The sequence below is a fragment of the Scyliorhinus torazame genome, chromosome 18 (genome assembly GCF_047496885.1).
Source record: "Scyliorhinus torazame isolate Kashiwa2021f chromosome 18, sScyTor2.1, whole genome shotgun sequence".
In the NCBI taxonomy this organism is placed as follows: domain Eukaryota; kingdom Metazoa; phylum Chordata; class Chondrichthyes; order Carcharhiniformes; family Scyliorhinidae; genus Scyliorhinus; species Scyliorhinus torazame.
In genome coordinates, this window is record NC_092724.1 from 138,783,440 (window position 1) to 138,807,277 (window position 23,838).

General features: G+C 45.7%; 1 protein-coding gene across 5 annotated transcripts in view; it reads left to right on the plus strand.

Annotated features, from left to right (window-relative positions):
• The window catches only part of bahcc1b (BAH domain and coiled-coil containing 1b), a 305,394-nt gene that overhangs the window by 275,560 nt on the left and 5,996 nt on the right, over nt 1–23,838 (plus strand). For 4 of the 5 annotated variants that reach the window (XM_072483465.1, XM_072483467.1, XM_072483464.1 and 1 more), the window contains exons 25-28: nt 9,522–9,653; nt 12,831–13,004; nt 20,566–21,683; nt 22,619–22,855. In XM_072483465.1, the coding sequence (XP_072339566.1) occupies nt 9,522–9,653; nt 12,831–13,004; nt 20,566–21,683; nt 22,619–22,855 (1,661 nt within the window). The remainder of the gene's footprint in view (nt 1–9,521; nt 9,654–12,830; nt 13,005–20,565; nt 21,684–22,618; nt 22,856–23,838) is intronic. The other variant, XM_072483469.1, reaches the window with a different exon arrangement.

Here is a 23,838-nt window from a genome sequence, read left to right on the forward strand (position 1 = left end):
TCCAGCGCACCGCCGAGAAACACGTGACCGGGGAATCGGAGAATCCCGCCCACTGTTTTGACACTGGATCTGTTGCAGATCCACAACCAACAGAACCTTTTTTGTTTTGTGACAGATATAGCACGTGGACATCACCCCTCCCACCCCCATCCCTTCACCCACTGCTCCAAGATGGGCAGCACGCTATGCATGAGAACAGGATGAAAAAATTATTGTTGAATAAATACTTCAAGCACTCCAACTTTAGGCTAGCAACATCACAGCTGAGTAAAGAGCTAGCAATGAACAGCTGCTATTATTCATCTTAGCCCAAATGCCTCATATCCACTCCACCAGTATTAGCACCAGAATAAGGCTCTCTTGAGCCCGTCTGAACAAGTACAGGAGCTGCAGGAACCATTTTCTTTCACTTCACTGGCTTCAGCTAATTTTCTTGCCGAAGGTGATGGCGGAAACCGCGGCTTAGGAAAATCCAGGTCCATTTGAACCTTTTCCTGGGGAATCTGGACAATAACTTGGCTCCGTCAAAGTGTCAGAATGGGACTGAATTCAGATTGATGAACCAGTTTGACAGTCGTTAGGCGCAATCATAATGACGCCATTCCTGCTTAAATTAAGGAAATTGTAATTGGCTCAGCATGGATCTTTGCATCTCACTTGTGTGACTAACCACTTGAATGGAAGTCAATCTGCAACTGGACTGAAGTACAAATTTTTTAAATGGCTGGAAAGAGCCAAACACAGTCCAATTTAATTAAAGATAAGTAGGAACAGCACCTTGAGTGGTTCAAATTGGGACAATTTGATTTTTTTAAATTAACGTATAAATGAGACAAACCCATCTCTCAGTCCAGTACAGGCCAGAAGCAGGCTTAGGGAGCATTCCAGCAATAATATGAACACAGCATAAGATTACTCTAGAGCAGACATTCTGAGTGGTAATTTTTATATATGAACGCTGAATGCACTCAAACTGTAACCCCGTGGGTGCCCATTTTAATGTAGCATGAACAGTTAATGTCAAACTAGCCTACACGCACAAGCACATTAAGCATCTGTATGTGAGTTTCATTGATCAAAGTTTCTACCCTCATTTGTGATTCATTCTGGATATGCCTCTTTTGCTCAGCTCAAGGAGCCGCATCAGTGCTGATAACAATTATATATCTTAAACCAGGATGACTAACAGTGACTGAATAAGATAAATTCCATTTTTATTTAATGGACTTCCAGGACTTTAGCCAGTGTTTCAGAGATCGCTATCTCGCTTCCCGCCATCCGAAGGGTCAGTGCAGAAGACATCCCTGGTGACTCCGAGTGCCCCTCATCCATTTCATGCTCGAACCAGCATGAAGTGGCTGTAGGTGGGGCTTGCGCCCCCTCACTCAGGAGGAAGTCCTGCCTTGGAGACGGTCAGCAGCTCTCCAGGCCCTGCAGCGACAGCGCTGCGGTGGACAGAAGAAGAATTGCAAGAGGACGCATGAAACTAAGGGCTTGATTCTCCGGCCTCCCAGCCGTGTGTGTCTCAACGCACGTGAGGGAGGGAGTTCCAGGATTTTGACCAGGCGACAGTGAAGGAACAGCAATATATTTCCAAGTCAGGATGGTGAGTGACTTGGAGGGGAACTTGCTGTGATAGTGTTCCCAGGCACCATCTGTCCGTTGCAGAGGTCACGGGCTTTGTTGGTGCAGTTAAAGAAGCCTTGGTGATTGCTGCAGTTCATCTTGTAGATGGCGCACACTGCTGCCACTGTGTGTTGGAGGCGGAGGGAGTGAATGTTTGTGGTAGGACTGCCAATCAAGTGGGATGCTTTTTTCTGGATGGTAATAATAATAATCGCTTATTGTCACAAGTAGGCTTCAATGAAGTTCATCATCAAAGAATTTACAGTGCAGAAGCAGGCCATTTGGCCCATCGAGTCTGCACCGGCTCTTGGAAAGAGCACCCTACCCAAGCCCACACCCCCATCCTATCCCCATAACCCAGTAACCCCACCCAACACTAAGGGCAATTTTGGACACTAAGGGCAATTTAGCATGGCCAATCCACCTAACCTGCACATCTTTGGACTGTTGGAGGAAACCGGAGCACCCGGAGGAAACCCATGCACACACAGGGGGAACGTGCAGACTCCGCACAGATAGTGACCCAAGCCGGGAATCGAACCTGGGACCCTGGAGCTGTGAAACAATTGTGCTAACCACTATGCTACCGTGCTGCCCTCAGTAACTGTGAAAAGCCCCTAGTCGCCACATTCCGGCGCCTGTTCGGGGAGGCCGGTACGGGAATTGAACCCGCGCTGCTGGCCTTGTTCTGCATTACAAGCCAGCTGTTTAGCCCACTGTGCTATGGTGGTGTTGAGCTTCTTGAGTGTTGTTGGTGCAGCACTCATCCAGGCAAGTAGGGAGTATTCCATCACGCATCTGACTTCTGCCTTGTGCACATGTTCTGGGGACTCAGGAGCTGTGTTAATCACCACAGAATTCCTCACCTCTGACCTGCTCTGGTAGTCACAGTATTTATATGGCTAGTCAAGTTCAGTTTCTGGTTAATGGTAACCTCCAGGATGTTGATAATGGGGGATTCAATAATGGTTAGATTTTCTCTTGTTGGAGATGGTCATTACCTGGCACTTGTGTGCCATGAATGTCACTTGCCACTTGTAAGCCCAAGCGTGAATATTGTTCAGGTCTTGCTGTTGTCCATTTGGACATGGACTGCTTCAGTAACTGAGGAGTCATGTGTGCAGTCATCAGTGAACATCCCCACTTCTGACCTCATGATGGAAGGAAGGTCATTGATGAAGCAGCTTAAGATGGTTGGGCCAAGAACACTATCCTGAGGATCTCCTGCAGGAACTGAGATAACTGACCTCCCAACAACGACAACCATCTTCCTTTGTGTTAGACATGACTCCTCCAGCCAGTGGAAAGTTTTCCTTCGATTTGCATTGAATACAGTTTTGCTGGGGCTCCTTGATGCCACACTCTGACAAATGCTGCGTTGATGTCAACCTCAACTGATGAGTTTAGCTCTTTTGTCCTTGTCATTATAGCCAAGGTTATAATGAGATCAGCTGAGTGACCCTGGAAGAATCCAAACTGAGTATCATAGAGCAGGTTATTGCTGAGTCACTTGATAGCACTGTTGATGACCCCTTCCATCACTTTACTGATGATCGAGAATGGGGCGTTAATTGGCCGAGTTGGATTTGTCCTGATTGTTCAGGACATGGCATACATAGGCTAATTTACACATTGCTGCGTAGATGCCAATGTTGTAGCTGTACTGGTAAAGCTTGTGGTGCAGTGAGTTCTGGAGCACAGATCTTCAGGTCTATTGCTGAAATGTTGTCATCATCCACTGAGCACTTCTGACTGAAGGGGGCTGCAAATGCTTCAGCCTTAACTTCAGCTAACTGATGTCCTGGGCTTTCCCAGCATTGAGGTTGGGAATATTTGTGGACCCTCCTCCTCCCTCGAGTCGTTTAGTTGTCCACCGTCATTCATGACTGGATGTATCAGGACTGCAGAGTGTAGATCTGGTCCATTGGTTGTGGGATCAGAGCAGAAAGTTACAGAGGGATGAACGTGTTAAATGAGTGAACAAAATAGTGGCAGATGGAGCTTAGTGTGCGGAAGTGAAAGATTAGCAACTTTGGACCCGAGAAAGACAAACTGAGATATTTTCTTACTGGGGAGAGAACTTATTGGGCTGAAGAGGAGCATAAGCATTAGGTTAGCCATCTACACCAATCACAAAAAGTTGGACGCAAGCACAAAGAGTAATCAAGAAAGTTAATGCAATGTTGACCTTTTATCTCAAAAGTATTGGAATATAAAAGAGAAATGAATGTTCAGCTGTACACCGCCTTGGTCAGACACCATCTGGTGTGTGTTGTTTAGATTCGGGCGTCTCTTTACCAAGAGGTTATCTTGACCTCCGAGTGCAGCATATATTCTTCAATATGATACCATGGCCTAAAGAGTTAAATTATAAGGACAGCTTGGTTTGTATTTGTCTGACTTTAGAGAATTGAAGGGCATTCTAGTTGAGGAGCTTAAAATGATTCAGAGATTCAATAGTGTAATAGAGCTAACACCTCATGCTATATTTTTATTATATATGTTTCCTCATGACTAATTTGTAACATTTTTGAACTGCACAATGACGTTTTAAAATGACAGAAGCAATATCCGACTGTGACCCTAAACAAAAGGGCAGTCTCTTGGAGACTTGCTTCTCGTTATCTCTGAAGAGAGGCTAATGACCCTTGTGGACTGCGGAGACCAGATTTAAGGGGAATTCTGAAAACGTCATCTTCATTTCATAAACCAGGCCTGGTCAAGCGGAACCGAGTCATTGTCTAGGGCAAAGGAACCTGAAACCTTCTTTTCAAGTTCTTAATGGTTGAAACATTAACAATCTAGAGAACCCAGATTAAGGAATATACTCACTTTGTCAAAGCCAAAGTGGAGAGATAGGAGTCATGACATGAACCCCTCCCCCCCAAGCTGGGACAACCAGTAATACTGTCTTGCTATATGGCTAATCAGTCTGCCATAATTCAACTTACAAGCCGCGGCACAAAAAGGAGCTCTATCCAGGTTTGAATTCCTGGTCCCCATCGCTACTGTTTATACTGAACTTCTGCACTTCTATACCACCACCTACAAGGCAAAATCTCTCAGTGCCTATCACATTATGGAAATAATCTCTACTGGAAAAGTGAACAACCCATCATCAGTTTTCAACCATACGACCTCTGTGAAGGAAAATACTATTGGCCCTTTCACTCTGAACTCTGGACTCACATGAAACAATTTTTGTTTTTGTTCTGTGGTCTTTTCCCTGTAAACATTTCCTTCTTGGTCCCTTGTTCATTGTATGAATGCACTGGAGACAATATAGCAACACCCTCCTCCTGCATTTTGAGTGTGTGAGAATAAACTAATTCAACTCTGTTCACCCTGTCATGTTCTGTAGACTGACCAATATGCACGACAGAACATCTAGTTTAAATAATATATTGTGAAACAACTGCATGGTAAAGATAACTGGAATAAATAAATAACATACTACTAACACACCATTATAGAGCTACTGCAAAATACGTCTATCCACCAGCACGACTTACTCACAACTTCCCGAGGCACAGAGCCACATGGTAGACTTACACTGCCACCTACTGGGCGGAGGTCGTGCATAATATTCTATACAGAATTGCTTGATGCATATCATCACATACCCCACCTTGGGTTTGCTATGGGATTATCAATATAAATTGCGTCACACCCAAAATTGAGAGGTTGGGGAGCACACTACCACTTAAAAGGGGGGAATCAAAATCAAAGCACCTTTCTATGCATGGACATGAGAGGAGAAATCAGGACTGTTTAAATTGAACACCCTCCTGTCCATAACAATAGATCCAGAAAGAACTTTTCCTGAGCTGGAGAAATCCAGAACAAGGCATAGTCTTGAAATTAGAGACAGACTGTTTAGGAGCGAGTTGAGGAAATAGTTCTTCAGGAAAAGGTTAGTGGATAAACTACAACACCCCCCCTCCCCCCCCCCCCCAAAAAAAAAAGTAGGATCAATTTAGATTTCAAACCTGAGGTTGTTAGATTTTTGTTAGGGATGGGGATATTGAGTAACATGGAGCAAATGAAGGTAAGTGAATTTGATGTGTAGATCGGCCATGATTTGAATAGAATAGGATCTGACCAGCCTACTCCTGTTCCTACATTCCTGTTGGTTGTATATATATTTTGTACAGCTGTTTTTGGATGTGTTCTGTGAAAAAGGTAAATTTTTCTCTGAAAACTGTATATCAGTGCGTGTCCTTGCTCACGAACCACTCTCCTGCAGTGCTGGGAGGATTAGCATGATGCGACACCAAACAACGTTTGAAGAGTAAAAGGGGGCGAAGAAAAGAAACGATCTGGTTAACTGGAATATTTCACTAGGAGATAAGGGAGCCATGGGTCAGTTATATGGCTTTGCTACAATTGTCAGCAGTAAAAACAATATCATATAATTATCTACCGAAGGCCACTTCCATAGCCGCTGAACAAACATTTAAATTTGAATTAGTACTCCATTAAGGTGATGGATTTGTGGTGCATGCTGAATATTGCAAGCTGTGTAAATGATGCTGCTACTCACATTGAGAGAGGGGTGATGGATGTTGATAATATTGGAGTGAAGTGGAGAGAAATGCCGCTGGTATGAATGTTTGAGATGAGAACAGACTGGTCACATCCGTCACTGACGAGCTCCAAGGTCGAATGTGACTGGGGAGTGCAAGATCCAGATGTCGTTTATCAAAGCCTAGTGAGAAGTTGTGCAATTAACTCCTTCTAACTCAGGACGTCTGGCTGAAATCGGAATAGTGGTTCACACAGACAGGTATTCCTGGTCCCCTTCAATCTGCTTTTTGTTTTAAAAAACTCACTCTTGATCAACATTTTCTTTTTTTTATTTTCGATAGGAGAGATACAAAGCCTGGTGTAGAGCAGATGGAAAGGGTCACGGCTACCTCCACAACTGCCATCTTTGGCCATTAGGAGGATTAATTTGCCTCGGGCAAAGGTAATGGAGTAGCAATTGGACCTTGTTGTGCTTGTTTTACGAATGTACTTTGAGCACAACAAGACCTAATTTGGTGGAGCAATATTCTGCGGCCCAAGGACACCTGAGAGCAGTTGAACCCAAAAGTGAAATTAAAAACTAGAAAATTCTGGGAATACTCAGTACGTCTGTCAGCATCTGTGGAGAGAAACTGAGTTAACATTTCAGGACATTGGAGTATAAAAGATTAATGTTAGATATGTAAATATATAGTCTTCATCATCCTCCTTCTCACCTTCCCTCCTTTTAGCTTTCCCGCCTTTCCTCCTTTCAGCCTTCCCACCTTCATTCCTTACTGCCATTCCTCCTTCTCTCCTTCCCTCCTTCTCGCCTTCCCACTTCCTTCCCACCTTCATTCCTTCCCACCTTCTCTCCTGCCTTCCTTCTTTCATTCATTTCCTCCTGCCCTTCCTTCCTTTCTTGAGTGAGTTGCTCCTGTGGCGGGGTGTCTATCCCAATATGTTCATTTTCCTCCTTATTTGGGTGTCCAGCCAAAATATATCGCTTCACATTGTGCATTGAAGAAGAGCAGCTGAAGTCGATACGCTCTGTTAAAAGGTTGTAACTGAGGTTCAAGTCTGTAGCCATCTGCTTGAGAGGCAGATGCTTCCGTGTTGGTGCGATTGGGCACATATCCTCTGGTACTCATCAACAGTAAGAGTCAGAATAGCTTGCTAAAAAATGCCTAAAACCTGCCCATTAGCCTTATTCAATCAAGTGAAGTCTAGACCAGTAGTTATTAGAATTATTCTGCTCATTTGACTAATTATTTGACGACAAGTTTCAGATTGGCATTGATTTTTTAACAGTTAAAGTTAAAGGTGAGGTTGAAAATTTCTTATATGATCCATGCTTTTCAATACAGGATAGTCTTTGAGTTATTTTCAGTTTGACAAAGGTAATTTCGCACAGGGAAGGATTGCAAAAGGAATTAACTGACTATACAGCAGAAAACCATAGGAATTGATCAAAGTGGATTCTTTGGGCAGCACGGTAGCATAGTGGTTAGCACAGTTGCTTCGCCGCTCCAGGGTCCCAGGTTCGATTCCGGCTTGGGTCACTGTCTGTGCAGAGTCTGCACGTTCACCCCGTGTGTGCGTGGGTTTCCTCCGGGTGCGCCGGTTTCCTCCCACTAGTCCAAAGATGTGCAGGTCAGGTGGATTAGCCATGCTAAATTGACCTTGGTGTTCAAAAAGTTTGGGTGGGGTTACTGGATTACGGGGATAGGGTGGAGGTATGGGCTTGGGTAGGGTGCTCTTTCCAAGGGCCGGTGTAGACTCAATGGGCTGAATGGCCTCCTTCTGCACTGTATAACATTCTATCATTACCTGGTGTCTGCGCCATAGTTGCAACAGGTTAAAAATAAACTCAAATCCATAGTCAACGCATTCATTTCACATGCAATAACTTGAAAATGTCACTTATGATCAGAACTGGGTATAATTAGAGCCATGTGACCTACAGTCAACAAGAGATCAATCTAGCTGTATTTAGGGATTTTGTCAAATTTATCACCAAACAATAGTGACTGGTGTCTACAGTATCATCTTGCATCTTTGACTTTGTCTCTATATATGTTTCTGGAACCCACTTCTTCATTCACCTGAGGATGGAGCAGTGCTCTGAAAGCTAGTGATTCGAAACAAACCCATTGGACTTTAAGCTGGTGTTTTAAGACTTCTTACTGTAGTGTCAATAGGTGTTATATCTGCACTGACTGAATATTTAATTACTCTTTTTTTAAAAAAATGCTTTCATTTCAGTTGTGCTGGAGGAAATACCACCAGCACTTGTAAATGAGTACAGTAGCAGCCTGTCACTAAATTCAGCATTGCCAACTGGATATATTCTCCGTTTTGTCAAACGCGTCATTCATTCTGCCGAATCAGCTGTCTCATGTAGTGGGATTTTGGGGAAGAAAGAAAGGTTTATATTTGAAAACTGCTTTTAATTCACAACCCTGGGATGCCCCAAAACATATTGTAGCCAATTAAGTACTTTTGAATTCTGGTCACTGTTGGAAATTAGGAAACGCAACAGCCATTTTGCACACAGCATGGTCGCCCCCCCGAAACCGCAACGTGATAGCCGGATAACCTCTTTTTAATGATGTTGGTTGAGGGATAAATAGTGGTCAAGGGAGTGTCTAACAATGGCCACACCTTGCCATGCCAAATAAACCCATTGGAGCAGATGGATGAGGGAGATGTATGGATATGGATGGAAAGAAAATCTGTTAAAACGGGAATAACCTCCTCGTTCCATCCTTTCGGTAACAAGGGTGCGGGGTAGGGGAGGGGGGAGATACATTGTCTGTACTTTGTGCAGTGAAATTGGGACGTTTTGTTTTAGAAACAGAATAACAAGTAAGGTCAACAGAGGACATCTCCCTCTCCTTTGGGTAGTTCTGGGGATCAATGTAGTTTTGGCATTACTACACCACCTTATAACTTGGGATTTCAAATATTTATAAGCATCTAAATGAAAGATTATCTTCCGAGAAAACTGTTTATGATGTATCAGCAGTTCTCTACTGACACCATTATCTTCCTGACTAAATAAAGACTGGTTTAATTTTATTTTACTATTTCAACACTGCACATTATATGAGTCTGGATTTGAGTCTGTACACCGTTAAAGGATTTTTATGCTGGAATTTACAACAATTGTAACGTGACCTATTTTAAAAATGGTTGTGCAGGTCAGATAAATATTTGAGTTGAAGGAGTAATGATGGCAAACGTTACTATTTATTTAAAACGCTGCACGCACTTTTAATTGACCAAAAACAATAAAAGAGACAGCAACAAATGCTGCAAGCAGTCATTACTTTTCACCTGTGTCCTCTCTGTAACCTGCGCCTCTCCTGTGTTTTAACCTTGTGCAGCAGGCAGTACCAGTGAAGAGGAAGAAGAGGAGAATGGAGACGATAGTGTGACGGTGGAATTTGATGATGGTGATGTGGGACGAATTTCTCTGCCAAATATCCGTCTCCTTCCTCCAGATTATAAAATCCAATGTGAGTAATCATGGGAAACAAAACTGCAGTTTGATCGCACATTGTTTGCACGCAAAAGCATTCATGAACTTGGGGAAGAAACACTGAAGAAATATTTTGCAAATTTGAAATTTATATTATTGAGTGGATTTTATGCACCCCCGCTGACTTGTTTGAAGATGCTGGAGCTCATAAAATGCAGTGTGTGGCTTTCCCATTGTTTTCCTGCCCACTCCTGACCTGTATCCCATTTTATGGCGGGGGGGGGGGGAGGCACTCACTCTTGGGTCTTTTGAGGCCCTTAAATGGCCAACTCATGGCCAATTAAGTGCCTCATCCAGCCCCCACTGCTCTTGTACCTGTGACAGGGGAGGCGCACTCCAAGAGGGTATCCTGACAACTTTTACTGGGTGAGCTGGTGTTCGTCAAGGAGGAGGGAACATCCTTTGCAGATTCCCTGTAGCCATTGGAGGCACCGTCCCCAAGGACATACCACACCCCACCCCGCCCTTCCCTTTAATCCTACCCCCCCCCCCGGCCACTTGCACCCAGCCCCTCATCGCCACCCCGCTTGGGCCTGCCTGCCAGGGCCCGCCGATGCATCACTTCACTCTGGCGTCCATAACCTCCTCTTCTTCAGGGACTGGTGGTCGTCGCAGCAGGGGCCACTGCTCAAAACTGCCACTTAAGGCTGGGGGCGGAACTCTCGCCTTGAGTCAATTAATGCCCTGCGAGCGCTCAACCGTTTTATTAGTGGGTGGGCTCCCATCTGACCTTTTAGTCTGACGGGGGGGTGGTCAGGGAAAACGACATCCCATAAATTACAGCCGTATGTATCTGAGAAATCTAGCCAAAGACCAACAAAGTATTGTTTGGGTGCTTCATAAAAATGTGACTTTCTACCGAAAGATGAAATCAACACAACCAAGAAATATCACTGTACAGGCTCTTTGTATCATTTTTGTTCTTTTTCGCACTAGTTTTCTACCCTCTCTCTTGACAGTGTTAACTTCCCATCTAGTTTGATGGGCAGTCGTCACACGTTGACCCCTCCCCCAGTGATGCAATATTAATGTGTAACCTATAACAGTAGTTGTTTGCAAACTGTCTTGAGCATGGGGAAATATCACCCTGAATCCAAACATACAAAGTTCCGGCAGTGGCTAGGAAGAGGAAGCTGATCGACCCGTACCTCTCCTCGAACCCAGTGGGGCAGCATTAATTCCAATACAGCTATCACCAGCAAGGCTGAGGCCAAAGGCTCCGAACTGAACCTGGGACCCACCCAAACAATGTGGCTCAGGGGCATTGATACTTCTCAAAACATCCCTCAGCCATCATGTTGAGCCTTTACCGTGTCTTTGAATTTTACTGAATTGTCAGCAGCCAAAGTGAAGAAATACCATCCCCAAATGGTAAATTCTGCACTGTAAATTCTATGATTCTGTGATTCTATGAAATGCACATGCAGATAAGGAGGTAACTTACGTGCAAGAAGCGAATGGGAGACTATTTTATAATTATGAAGAGCCATAAGTCATGACGGTTCCAAGTGTGTGTGCGTGTGTGCGCAGGTTTTATGGCTCAATCAACCAAGCAAAAGATCACCTGTTTCCCACTCCCCAATGACTTAATTATTCTTGCTTGTTGAAATATTGAAAAAAAAATCCATTATTTAGAGGATATAAAAATGTATCATACACTTATGAGCTGTTCAAATCATGTTTGCTTAGTGCATTGTTTAATATACTGAGGAGTGCAGCACTGATATTAAATATTACGATAATGCACATTAGGTAATAAAGTTGTAAAATTAATCCTCTTTAATGATCCGAGCCTGAATTTCTTTTCTAGTTTTCTCTTTCCCCATCTCCCTTCCCTCTCCAAGGGCTTAATTCTTTGCTGCAGTTGGGTTTCATGGATGCCAGGGCAACCACAGGTAATTTACTCATATGGTCAGTCGCCATATAGGAGCCTTAGCCATGCATATCAGCAGGCTAATTAACCTTGAACTGCTTTATTACAAAGCCCAATGCCATCCTCGTGCTTATGCTATCAGACAGGCCACAGTGGATAGGGATGAGGCACCAAGGAAACCTGAGGCAAATTTCTGCTGGTACTTCGGCAGTTGAATCCGGGAGCCGTTATACGTTATTTATGGTTATGGGTCGCTCTCTGAAGTTTTGTCAGTCTAGAGAGTTGAATTAGTATTCAAGGTTGGATTGAGTTATGAATTAGTTTGGAGATTAGACATTGGGGCGGCAGGGTGGCACAGTGATTAGCAATGCTGCATCATAGCGCCAGGGACCTGCCCTGGGTTCGATTCCCACCTTGGTTGACTGCCTGTGCGGAGTTTGCACTTTCTCCCCGTGTCTGCGTGGGTTTCCTCCGGGTGCTCCGGTTTCCTCCCACAGTCCAAAGACGTGCAGGTTAGGTGGATTGGACATGCTAAATTGCCCCTTTGGGTGAGGTTACAGAGTGGGGGTTAGGGCCTAGGTAGAGTGGTCTTTCAAAGAGTCATTGCAGACTCAATGGGCTGAATGGCCTCTTTCTGTCCTGTAGGGATTCTATGATGAATTAGATTGGGCTGCTGGATTGGTTTGAGTACTGGATTGGATTTCCAAAGGTTAATTTGGGTACTAGGTTGGAAAAGGATAAGACTAGGGGCTTTTTCACAGTAACTTCATTGAAGCCTACTTGTGACAATAAATGATGATTATTATTATTATTATAAGTTTATTGGGGGCGATATTCACTTTTCCTGCTGGCAGCACACCCACCCCACCGGTTTCGCCGCGACGTGGGGCGGTTTCAATGGGAAGTCCCATTGCCAAGCGGCAGGAGGGTAGAATCCCGCTGCCAGTGAATGGCGTGCGGCCGAGAAACACCCTGGATTCTTCCGTCCCCCCGCCGCGCGTTTCACGGCGGCGCACTGTTCGCTGGCGGCGGGATTCTCTGTTCTTGCCGCTTGACGATGGATTTCCCATTGAAGACACTCCACACCGCCAGGAAACCCATGGGAGGGTTAGGCAGCAAAAGAATCCCAGCTGCCGGAGAATTCTGCCCCATATTTCTTAAAATTCCACTGATCTTAAATTCAGGTTTCCAGAGGAAGGCATTACAACTGTAGAAACATCCAAAAAGCAACAGTAAAAAAAACTCAGCAGGCACATTTTAATGTAAATCTTTCTTTTACAGGTACAGAACCTTCCCCTGCTTTGCTGGTATCCAATGGGAGACTAAGAGTTCGGAGGCTGCCCATTGAGAAGCGAGATGGTGCAGAAAGCAGCCAGAATCAAACACTGGATGGAAAGAATTCCTCAGAATTGAGCAAAGCCATTGGCAAGAAGGCTTCAGTAAAAGGGAAAGCGGGTGGGTTTATCTCTTTGTAAGACTATAAATGAGTGTTCTAACGAGTGCATGTCCACCGGTCACTGAAAGTGGCAATGTATGTGGATAAGGTGGTCAAAAAGGCATATGACATGCCGGCCTTCATCGGTCGGGGCATTGAATATATAAATTGGCTAGTCATGTTGCAGCTGTACAGGACCTTAGTTAGGCCTCATTTGGAATATTGTGTACAATTGTGGTCGCCACACTACCAGAAGGATGTGGATGTTTTGGAGAGGGTACAGCAGCGGTTTACTAGGATATTGCCTCATATGGAGGACATTAGCTATGAGGAGAGGTTTGATAAACTTAGTCTGTTCTCATTGGAATGACGGAGGTTGAGAGGTGACCTAATAGAGGTCTACAAGGTTATGAGTGGCATGGACAGAGTGGATAGTCAGATGCTCTTTCCTAGGGTAGGGAAGTCAAGTACTAGGGGACATAGATTTAAAGCGCTTGGGGAAAAGTTTAGAACTGATGTGCGAGGCACGTTTTTACACAGAGGGTGGTAAATATATGGAACGCGCTGCCTGGGGAGGTGGTGGGAGCAGGTACGATAGTGGCATTTAAGGGACATCTAGACAAATGTATGAATAGGGTGGGAATGGAGGGATACGGAATCCGAAAATGCACACAGTTTTAGTTTAGGCAGGTACCATGGTCGGCACAGGCTTGGAGGGCCGAAGGGCCTGTTCCTGTGCTGTATTGTTCTTTGTTCTTTGATTGGAGGCTATTTTCTATGGAAGTTTGATGTTTGTTTAGTTTCCATATAGGCTGTTATAAACTTGTATCATCAGCACCATTTCTTAATTTATTGCGGCAAACAAAAGATTCTGGCCACTGATTTGCTGCCACATAGGATGGAACTTTCCCCGTATCTGGCAGCGTGCGACAGCGGGTGGGAAAAGCTGCGTGGAGCGGCTTTCTCCGCCATATCGTTGGGAATATTGAATGAAAAACTTTACGGGGTGGGTCCCAGCAGTCCAGCTGCTGGGCTGTCTCTCTCGCCGACTACTTAGTTTTTTCAAGATAGGGGAGCCATTTTTAAAGACCGCCCCAGTGCACAATCGTTCACCAGGGACCCCCCACAGCACTGCCCGCCCAGCACTGCCCCCTGGCACTGTCCCCCGGTACTGCCCAGGCATTACCTTCTCCTCCTGAATGGTGCACTCACCTGGTCTCCTCTGGGAGGTCTGCCCGCCAGGTACATGTCGTGGGAAACCAATTGTACCCCATGTCGTTCTGCCCTCCCGCTGATGTGAATGAAGTTTCTTACGGGGAGGTGGGGATGATATGGATGTAGAGGCCTGATAATGATATTCAAATGTATTATAATGATGTTCCCAACATTGAACATTGGGTTGCCCATGACATCACTGGTGGAGGGGGGGGGGGGGGGGTCAACTTTGACATGAGTAATGTTTTCAAGGGGTTGACATGTGTGTTTGGGGCAGCACGGTGGCCCAGTGGTTAGCATAGCTGCCTCACGGCGCTGAGGACCCGGGTTCAATCCCGGCCCTGGGTCACTGTCCGTGTGGAGTGTTGCTCTTTCTAGCTTTAGTCTATTTGCTCTGTTTAGGTCACCTTTGCTCATGAGTCGCCAGGTATCTTTATGATACCGCCACGTGGTTCAAGTTCAGGTTATGATTAATAACACAACACACCGCTTAGTAAGGAATAAAACAACGGTCATTTATTATATACAACAAGAAATATTAATACCCTAATACTACTATTTATATTATAAACCTATCACTACTGGCCAATACTTAACTTAGGAAGAGCCCACCAGGTCAGGGAAACGAATGGCTTGTCCAATCAAATCTGGCCCGCGGGATTCAAAAGGCTGCTACAGGTCTGTGGCTAGGTGTCTCTACACCGATAGCGTTCGTTGGATTCACACTTACAGTGGCCGGTGGCTGGGCTTGTGAAGGTCTCGAGCAGGCGAAGATGAGAGAGAGAGAGAGATCTGAACTTGGACCTTCACTTTTATAGGGCCCAGGGGCTTCCCGCCTCCCGGGGCGGCCCTTGACCCTGAGTCCCAAGTGATTGGATTCTGTCCCCAGTCTCTGGGGTCGATGTGTCCAATGGTAAGGCGATTCCTCGATCAGGGGGTGGTCGCTCACCTGTCTTTGTTTCGGCCACTGCAGGCGCCGACAGGTCTGGCCCGGTATTCAATTGCTAATATGTTGCAATTGTTCCCGGGGATAGCCGATTTAGCTGTGGATGTCTGAGTAGATTAGGTGTAAACAGTCCTGAATGAAACTGCGGATACCTGGGTTGATGGGCTGTTGATAGCCCTGAGTATCGATCTGGGCTACGTTCCCAGAGCTGAAGCTGCAAACCTGTCTGCAGCTGCCTGCTTGTGTCTTCTTGGCTGCTTTTCCCAGCAGTCTTTCGGTTTAGCCATTTTAAACAGGGTTTTGGCCAGATTAATCAGAACGCAGCCATTTTACATGGCTACAGGAGTTTGCACAATCTCCCCGTGTCTGCGTGGGGAAATTTAGCATGTCCAATCCACCTACCCTGCACATCTTTGGGTTGTAGGGGGTGAGACTCACATGGACACAGCGAGAATGTGCAAACTCCACAAGGATAGGGGTCGGGGTCGAACCCGGGTCCTCGGCGCCGTGAGGCAGCAGTGCTAACCATGCACCACCATCCCGCCCCAAAAAGTTTGACTTTTACACGAGTATATACAATATTTTCTGCACAAATCCAGATGCGAAATGTTACATGAGGCATTTTCCCATTTACGGCGTAAACTGTCAAAATGAAGCATTCCCAAGTCAAGCGTATCCCACTCCCGATGCAGAGTAAAGTTTCCCTTGCCTCACCTTGAACCTCAACAGAAGATTTCCATTCCCGCATCTGTGTGAGATTGTCAAATTAGGAACAGAAATGTGCTGCAGGCCATTCGCCTCTTAAGAACTAGACTGAAACTACCCCAGAGTTTCACGCAGGAGTCTTACAACAATCAGTCAGAGGAGATTGTCATCTCATCATTCTAGCCGGGATTTGAACCTGGCTGCCTCAGGTAAAACATCTGCGTCTAATCTACTGCACCACCCAGGCCTCTGAAAGAGAACGTTTAATAATGTCGTTGTGTAACCAAGGTCCTCTATTTGTTGCATAAGTTTGTTCAAAAAATATTGATTTATTTGAAAGCCCACCGCACTTGCCTGTTAATATTTTAATCCCTCCGCCAATTAAGGAGGTGACGATATTATGACATGCAATAATTTATCATCTAGAATATTTGCTGTGATTCCGTTATGACAATCAGCAGTTCGAAATAAATGAGACAGTCAGTCCACAATGAAACCATTTTCTTCTAAAGGGAAAGGTAGCTTTTAAATATGCGCTGAGCAACACATCAACTTGGCTGCTTCTTGAATTCTGTGAAGTTATTACTGGGCCACCACAAGTCAGATCACAGTGGAACTAGTATAGTGTGTAAACAAAGAGCTGGAACTGTGCTGGGGTTTATACAACGGAGTGGAATCAAATCGGACAACAGACCTGACAAAATCATTGTGGGGAAGGAAGTAACAAATCTTCTTCTGGCGCTGTACGTGATTCACTTCACTGCATTGGCCAGCACAGCAGATAGTGTTCAGCTTATACAGGCAGCTCTGCAAAGCTTCAGTATGACTCTGTGTATACAGCAAAGCTATTTCAACAGTCAAACAACTGCAATAAATGTAAATTAACTCAAGGTTGTAAGAGGAAGTTGGCTTGAATGTGCATCAGAAGAGGAATAGCCACTCCTACACTCACTATTTCAGGCCAAGCTGGCTGAGAGCAACAAAGAGACAGTAGCTGTAGTGCCTGTAAAAAGCAGATGAAAGGATGGCTCAATATTAAATGGGCTTTCAGTTTCCATGTAGACAAACAAATGAAATTGAATGGTTAAAGGGATCGTATAGTATTAAATGTGGCATTCAATTTGCCGATGTGCTATTATATAAATGAAAAATAGTTCCCACTGTTGTCCATCAATTGACGTGAGCTAGCAATAGCCTTCAATAAATGATGGCGGACAATGGAATAGCAACTCCTTTACAATGACATCACAAAAAACAGACAGTTGCAAATCACAGCTGTGCTCGGCATGTGTATAGTAACACAATGTTGAGATCCCATGATAATTGTTTAGTACTTCCCTCCCATTGTGATTCATATCAAGCAGGCAAAGTCCTACCCTGTTCCAGGATGTGCCCCCATTTCATTTTTTTTCTCTCTTTACCAAGTTAAGTACAGAGTAGAAATCAAAGCCAACAAATCTGGTTCATTTGCAATATAAACAAAAGAGTTTCTTCATTTTCTTTCCAGAACAGAAGCACGCTGTAATACCAGTTAGCCAATGACCCACAATGCAATATGTAGTCTTAATGTTACAAACTCTCACAAATGCCTCCTTAGGCCTCAGATTTTAACTTTGGGCCCGATTTCTGTAATTTGGCAGCAATGCCTGGAAGAAACTTGCCCCACTGCTCCAATAATGAGGCCTGGCGTATTTGACTTCCTGTCATTGGCCAGTCTGAGTGGGAAGCAATGCAAAGTTGGGTAGCGTCTCCCTTGGCAACAGTGAGTGGCGGGATTGGTGCCAGGCCATCCTGCAGCCAGTCGGAGAAGTAGAAGATTTTTTGTTGAGGCTGAGAAAAGGCTGAGGGTGGCACAGTGAGTGTTCCAGCACTGCTGCCTCACAGCGCCAGGGACCCAGGTTTGAAATCTTCTTCTGGCGCTGCATGGAGTTTACACATTCTTCCCGTGTCTGCGTGGATTTCCTCCGGGTGCTCCAGTTTCCTCCCAGAGTCCAAGGATCTGCAGGTTGGGTGGATTGACCATGCTAAATTGCCCCTTAATGTCCATAGGCTGGGTCGCAATGGGTTGGGGAGTGCGCCTTTCAGAGGGTTGGTGCAGACTCGATGGGCTGAATGGCCTCTTTCTGCTCTGTAGGGATTCTACGAAAGCGACCCTGTCTGTCCAGGCCTAACGAGAAAGATAATTTTTTTAAAAATGTTACATTTTTGGGCCCCTTTTAACCCCAGTTAACCACTGCGACAGCCTGACAAGAAAATCTTACGGATGCTTCCCACTTAATCGGCATCTGTCCAACCCCCTGACCCCCATCAACCCGAGTTGAAGTTCCAATCAGGCCTTGGTATCTTCACTGGAGACTGGCGTGTATATGTTTAAAAGGACCCCACCAGCCTTTTGGTAGGGCGGCTTTGCGGCCTGCTCAAGGGAGCAGTTGGAATTCCAAACCTGCTAGTCCACGGTAGATGAATAATATTGGCAATTTTAACTGCCACCCGCCTAGTTGCCCCCTTTGTCTCTGGCTTCCTACTCAGCCCCAGCTACACTTGGTTAAACAATTTGTCAGGTTGGAGATGCTCTCATGCCTCTTTTTGGATTATAATGAACAGGAACATTAGTTCTGAGCAACGCTCCATTTAAACATGTTTACACATGGTCATGTGTATGAACCAAATCATATCAGGTAAATCACCATTTCAGTATTGCTGTTGCATTACAAATACCCTGGGCGGATTCACCGTCCCGCCAGCCCCGTTTTCCGGCGCAGCGTGCCCCCGCCGGCAGCGGGATTCTCCATACCCGCAGCCAGCCAATGGGGTTTCCCATTGTGGGCCATCCCACAGCGTCGGGAAATGCGCGGGTGTAGGTGCGCTGCCGGTGGGGTGGAGGATCCCGCCGATGGAGAATCCCACAGCCTGTTTCAAGCAATCCCAAATAGAGTAGTTTTGTCTTAAACGTAGTTGAAAATTTACAACCCATTTATTCATTTAAAATACTGCTAAAGTAGTTAGGAACTGGGTGCCAACGATTGTTTGTAACTGCATAGTTACTGTCTGGGTGAATCAGTGAAGGGGTTGTTTCCACAAACTCTGGATCTTAAGAGAAGTTGATCTTGAAAGGATTTGCCCAACTATATCTTAGGTCTATATTTTGTACCGTTATTTTAGAACAATCAGGAAAACCAAAAGCTGCTCTCTTTGGTTCTTTGCCGCATCACAGTGAATATGCATTTATTGACATTGTGTTTTGTTTATTTCATGTTTAGGTTAACATACTGGTGCCAAAAATCTCGAGATGGGAACACTTCTTTTGATATTACATTCATTTAACTTGCTTCAATATAAGTTCATTTGATTTAAGTAGTGGTTTCCAGGAAGGTATCTCCTGCTCAAAACAGGATGGGCGGGATTCTCCGATTGTCAACGTCAAAATTGCGTTTAGCGATTGGCCGGAGTATCCGTTTTTACGGCAGAATTGGGGGCGGTGCTGTTTTCCAGATGCTCCGCCCCCTCATAAACGGCATTCTTGAGGAGTACGCTGCACGCCATTGGGACGGCCTGAGGACATCACCTGAGGCCCTCCCCCGATGCTCCGATGGGCCAAATTCCCGACGACGTCGGTCGCGTGTACTCTGAATTTTCGGGGACCTCGCGTGACAGCTGCGGACTGTGTCCAGCGCAGCCATAGTCGGGGGGGGGGGGGGTCATTCCGCTAGCAAGGGGAGCTTCGGCAGGGACTGGGAGGACTGTTGGGGGGTGGTAAGGGAGGTTCCAGGGAGGCACTATCTGGCAGGCCGGATCCACGTGCGGCTGGCGCCAGATTGTACGGCACGGCCGCTGCCGTGTGCATGCGCGGCCACGGAGCAAGCCATTCTGCATCCGTATCTGCAGGTAAAGCCGGGGGCTTTGACGTGGCACGGCTGCTAGCCCCTCACTGGGTGGAGCATCGGTGCATGGGCGGCGCCGACGTTTTGGTCGTAAGACCAGCCGCTTTCTCCGGACATAGCCGCAAAATCGGAGAATCCAGCCCGATATTCCTGTATCCTAATTATGTTTTACTATCATCTTAGGACTAAAACCCCCCATGTCCTCTGACCTGAGATTCAGACCATAGCGCTTCAGCAGCAGAGAGAGGAGACATATTTGGGTCTTCTGTGCTCATTAGGTTGTATTGACTGTCAATGGGGTGCCAGTTTCTCCACGGTCTGTACAGGGACAAATAGGGATTCCTAGGCCCCACAAACAATTTGCTGCTGGAAGCCATTAGGCCCGAATTGATTTTTGCATCAACAATTGCTGTTTGGAAAGTCATTTGCCTTAAGCCTAACCTATATCTAGTGCTAACGGGACAATTGTCCATTTCCAGCCAAGAAACTAGTGAACCAAGTTACTAGCCTTGTAACAAGTGGTAAAATTAACTTTTGAAAAGAGTATCAAGACACTATCGCTATATTATTTTTCATATTTTATCTAAGTGGTTCCAGGATTTGTAGGCTCCAGCAAGGCCTATTTATCAGGAAACGTAAGATCTATAAATAATTACAGGATTAATAGTGTAAAGGATCATGAATGCATGGTGATACTTTATGAAGAGCGGATAATGTATAGATTTGCACCATTCTAATTTGTGCAGAGGGATGATTGATCACCTTGCTGTAAAATGATCTGTATCTCAGTGGAAATTTTACAAGAATAATTGTTGGCTTTCTTTTTGATAAAAGGAAAAGGAGTTTTAAACTCTGAGGTATCAACGTTGTTGAGAGCGGGACACATGCTCAGTAAAAAGACCGATGCACTGATAAATTGGCCGGAAATCGTCCAGAGGAAGAAAAGGAACTCCAATGAGAGCAGCATTGCTTTAGAGAACCTCTTTCAGTTCAACGGAAGCACAAAGAGGATGAAGGGCAAAGAACGGTTCCTTCCAGTGCAGGGCCTTCCTCTCCCAGTATTCAGTGGCGGCTTTGAAGTTGACTCCTTTAGCAGCATCGCCAACACCTTTGCAGCCTTTGGGAGCAGTTCAAGTCTCACGCCAAACCCTAAGGCCCTAAAGTACAGGAGGGCGGAGAAAATGGACATAGCAATTCCAAAATGTGGGAAGAGGAAAGCAGGAACAGAATACCTCGTGAAATTAGATCACGAAGGTGTGACATCTCCGAAAACTAAAAACGGGAAAGCCTTGCTTATGAGCGAGAAGGAATTTGGAGGGAAAATTACTGCCAGCTACTCCCAATTGAGCAAAGAGCGAAATGGAAGGATAGAACTTCTTAAAGGAAAGCACGCTCATCTTCAAAATCTTCCTATGAGCTTAGCAATGAATGAGTACACTGGCCAATCAGAGTTTGGCATGGATTGTGACAGTGACAGCCATAGTTCGTACTCTGAGGACGAGGATGAAAACAGAAACTTGCGACAGAGTGTCACATCGAGATTTATGTCTAGGCTGTCTGTCTCTTCTTCATCTTCTGCATCTTCATCATCTTCAACATCTGGTTCTACCTCCACTTCCAGCTTGTGTTCATCAGACAATGATGACTCATCATACAGCTCTGATGATGGCTCGACGGTCCTACTTCAGACTTGTATGACACACCCCGTGCCTGCACTGCTGACCCCCTCAGACCCACGACAGACAGAGCCAAAAATGTCATCACCCCCCTTTTCAGTCAAGTCAGTGATGCCTGCGAATAAGATCAAATTAAAGAGACAAGAAGAATTCCGACTTCAAAAGGCCAAGGAGTTATCAAAGAGACAGAGACTACCGTCTGTGGAAAATCGCCCCAAAATCTCCTCCTTTCTCCCAGCACGACAACTTTGGAAATGGTCTGGGAAGCCAACTCAGGTAGGCCTCAGTGATGTTTATAATGCTGCTGCTAATCTCTCTCTCTCTCTCTCTCTCCCCGCCCCCCCCCCCCCCGCCCCGCCCCCCCCCCCCCCAATATTAAAGCTGACTGAACCGCCTAGGCACATTTTCTCCTCATCTCCCTCCCCAGGAGTTGGATGAGAATTTTAAAATTAAGATGCAGCTTGAGCCAATGTAGATCAGTGAGCACCAGGGATAATAGAGGAACTGGACTGGGAGCCAATGTGGATCAGTGAGCACCAGGGATAATAGAGGAACTGGACTGGGGCCAATGTGGATCAGTGAGCACCAGGGATGATAGAGGAACTGGACTGGGAGCCAATGTGGATCAGTAAGCACCAGGGACGATAGAGGAACTGGAGTGGGAGCCAACATCAGTGAGCACCAGGGATAATAGAGGAACTGAACTTGGTGCAAGTTAAGGCATAGGCAGCAGAGTTTTTGATGACCTCAGGTTTATGGAGGGTGGAATATGGGAGACCAGTCAGAAGTATATTTAAATAGTCACGCCTAAGAGGTAATGGAAGGCATGAATGAGGGAGCTTTAGGAATCGAGCTGGGTAATTGGAGCCTTTATTGCCAAAAAAACAGGCGACAGCAAATCAGCAGCCGGATTTCCATCTCATCCCATTGTCTTTCCAATTGAAGCCAGTGAGATAGATAAAGTAGTGTTGTGTGAAGCAGGACGCTAATTAACTATCATCCACTTTTCTCTCAGCTATAAAAATGTAGGTTATCCCAAGGGGCGAAAATGAAAAATAAAGGAAGGGTGATACTGTAGTTCCTCAGCGCTCGAGTAAGATCAACAAGGTCATTCATTGACCTTTCTTGTTCCACAGATTCTGCCTGACCTGCTGAGTGTTCCCAGCGTTTCCTGTTCTTATTTCTTAACCAGGCCTGGTTGTTTTCCACAGAGACGAGGGATGAAAGGAAAAGCAAAGAAACTTTACTACAAAGCCATTGTGAGAGGGAAGGAGACCATTTGCATTGGCGATTGTGCTGTGTTCCTCTCCGTTGGGCGCCCAAATCTTCCGTACATTGGTCGGATTGAAAGCATGTGGGAATCATGGGGGAGCAACATGGTGGTTAAAGTGAAATGGTTTTATCACCCTGAGGAAACTAAACTGGGCAAAAAATGCAATGATGGCAAGGTGAGAACCTAAAATTCCAACAGTCAGATTGGGTTAATCATTGTGATAATTGGTTTCCTTTCTAAGAACCCAAGGGCTGGGATTTTCTGCTCCACGTCCCCCACTCCACCCCGATGTTTCCAACAGTAGAGGAAATCCGCTCTTGGCTTTTTGAGCTGCTCACCAGCTGCACTGCCCAGGAACCCGCTGTGGTGGTGGATGAGGGGGTGGGAAGGGGGATGGGGGTGCGGTGGCTGGTGCTGGTCCCATCAGTCCCGCTGGCAGGAAGGGCAGGAAAGTCCCGGCCAAAGTTAAAGTGTAGAATCCGTCACTTTGGTGCATTTCATTTCTTAGTAATGTACAACACACTAATGCAGATGCAAGTGATTGCATCCTCACACCTAAATGCAATGGCTTTCCAGTCAATTGCACCACTATGAACTGAAATGAAAAGTCGCCATAGTCATAGATTCATAGAATCATAGAATTTACAGCGCAGAAGAAGGCCATTCGGCCCATTGAGTCTGCACCGGCCCTTGGAAAGAGCACCCTTCTTAAGCCCACGCCTCATCCTATCCCAGTAACCCCACCTCACCTTTTTTGGACACTAAGGGCAATTTAGCATGGCCAATCCACCTAACCTGCACATCTTTGGACTGTGGGAGGAAACCGGAGCCCCCTGACGAAACCCTCGCAGACATGAGGAGAACATGTAGACTCCGCACAGACAGTGACCCAAGCCGGGAAACGAACCTGGGACCCTGGAGCTGTGAATCAACTGGGCTAACCACTGTGCTTCTGTGCTGCCCAAGTCCCAGAGGACCATAGGCTGCTTTCCCCTTTGAGAGACAAAGGCGTGACTGGTGGTGATTTAACCTGAGGGTCGCCACACCTCAAGCGAGGGACAAGGTTGAGAAGGCGGGGCTTTCATGGTAACCTTCATGGCATCACTAGATAACTACACAAGGACACATTTCTGCCTTTGTTGACCTGGGCGTGCTAAC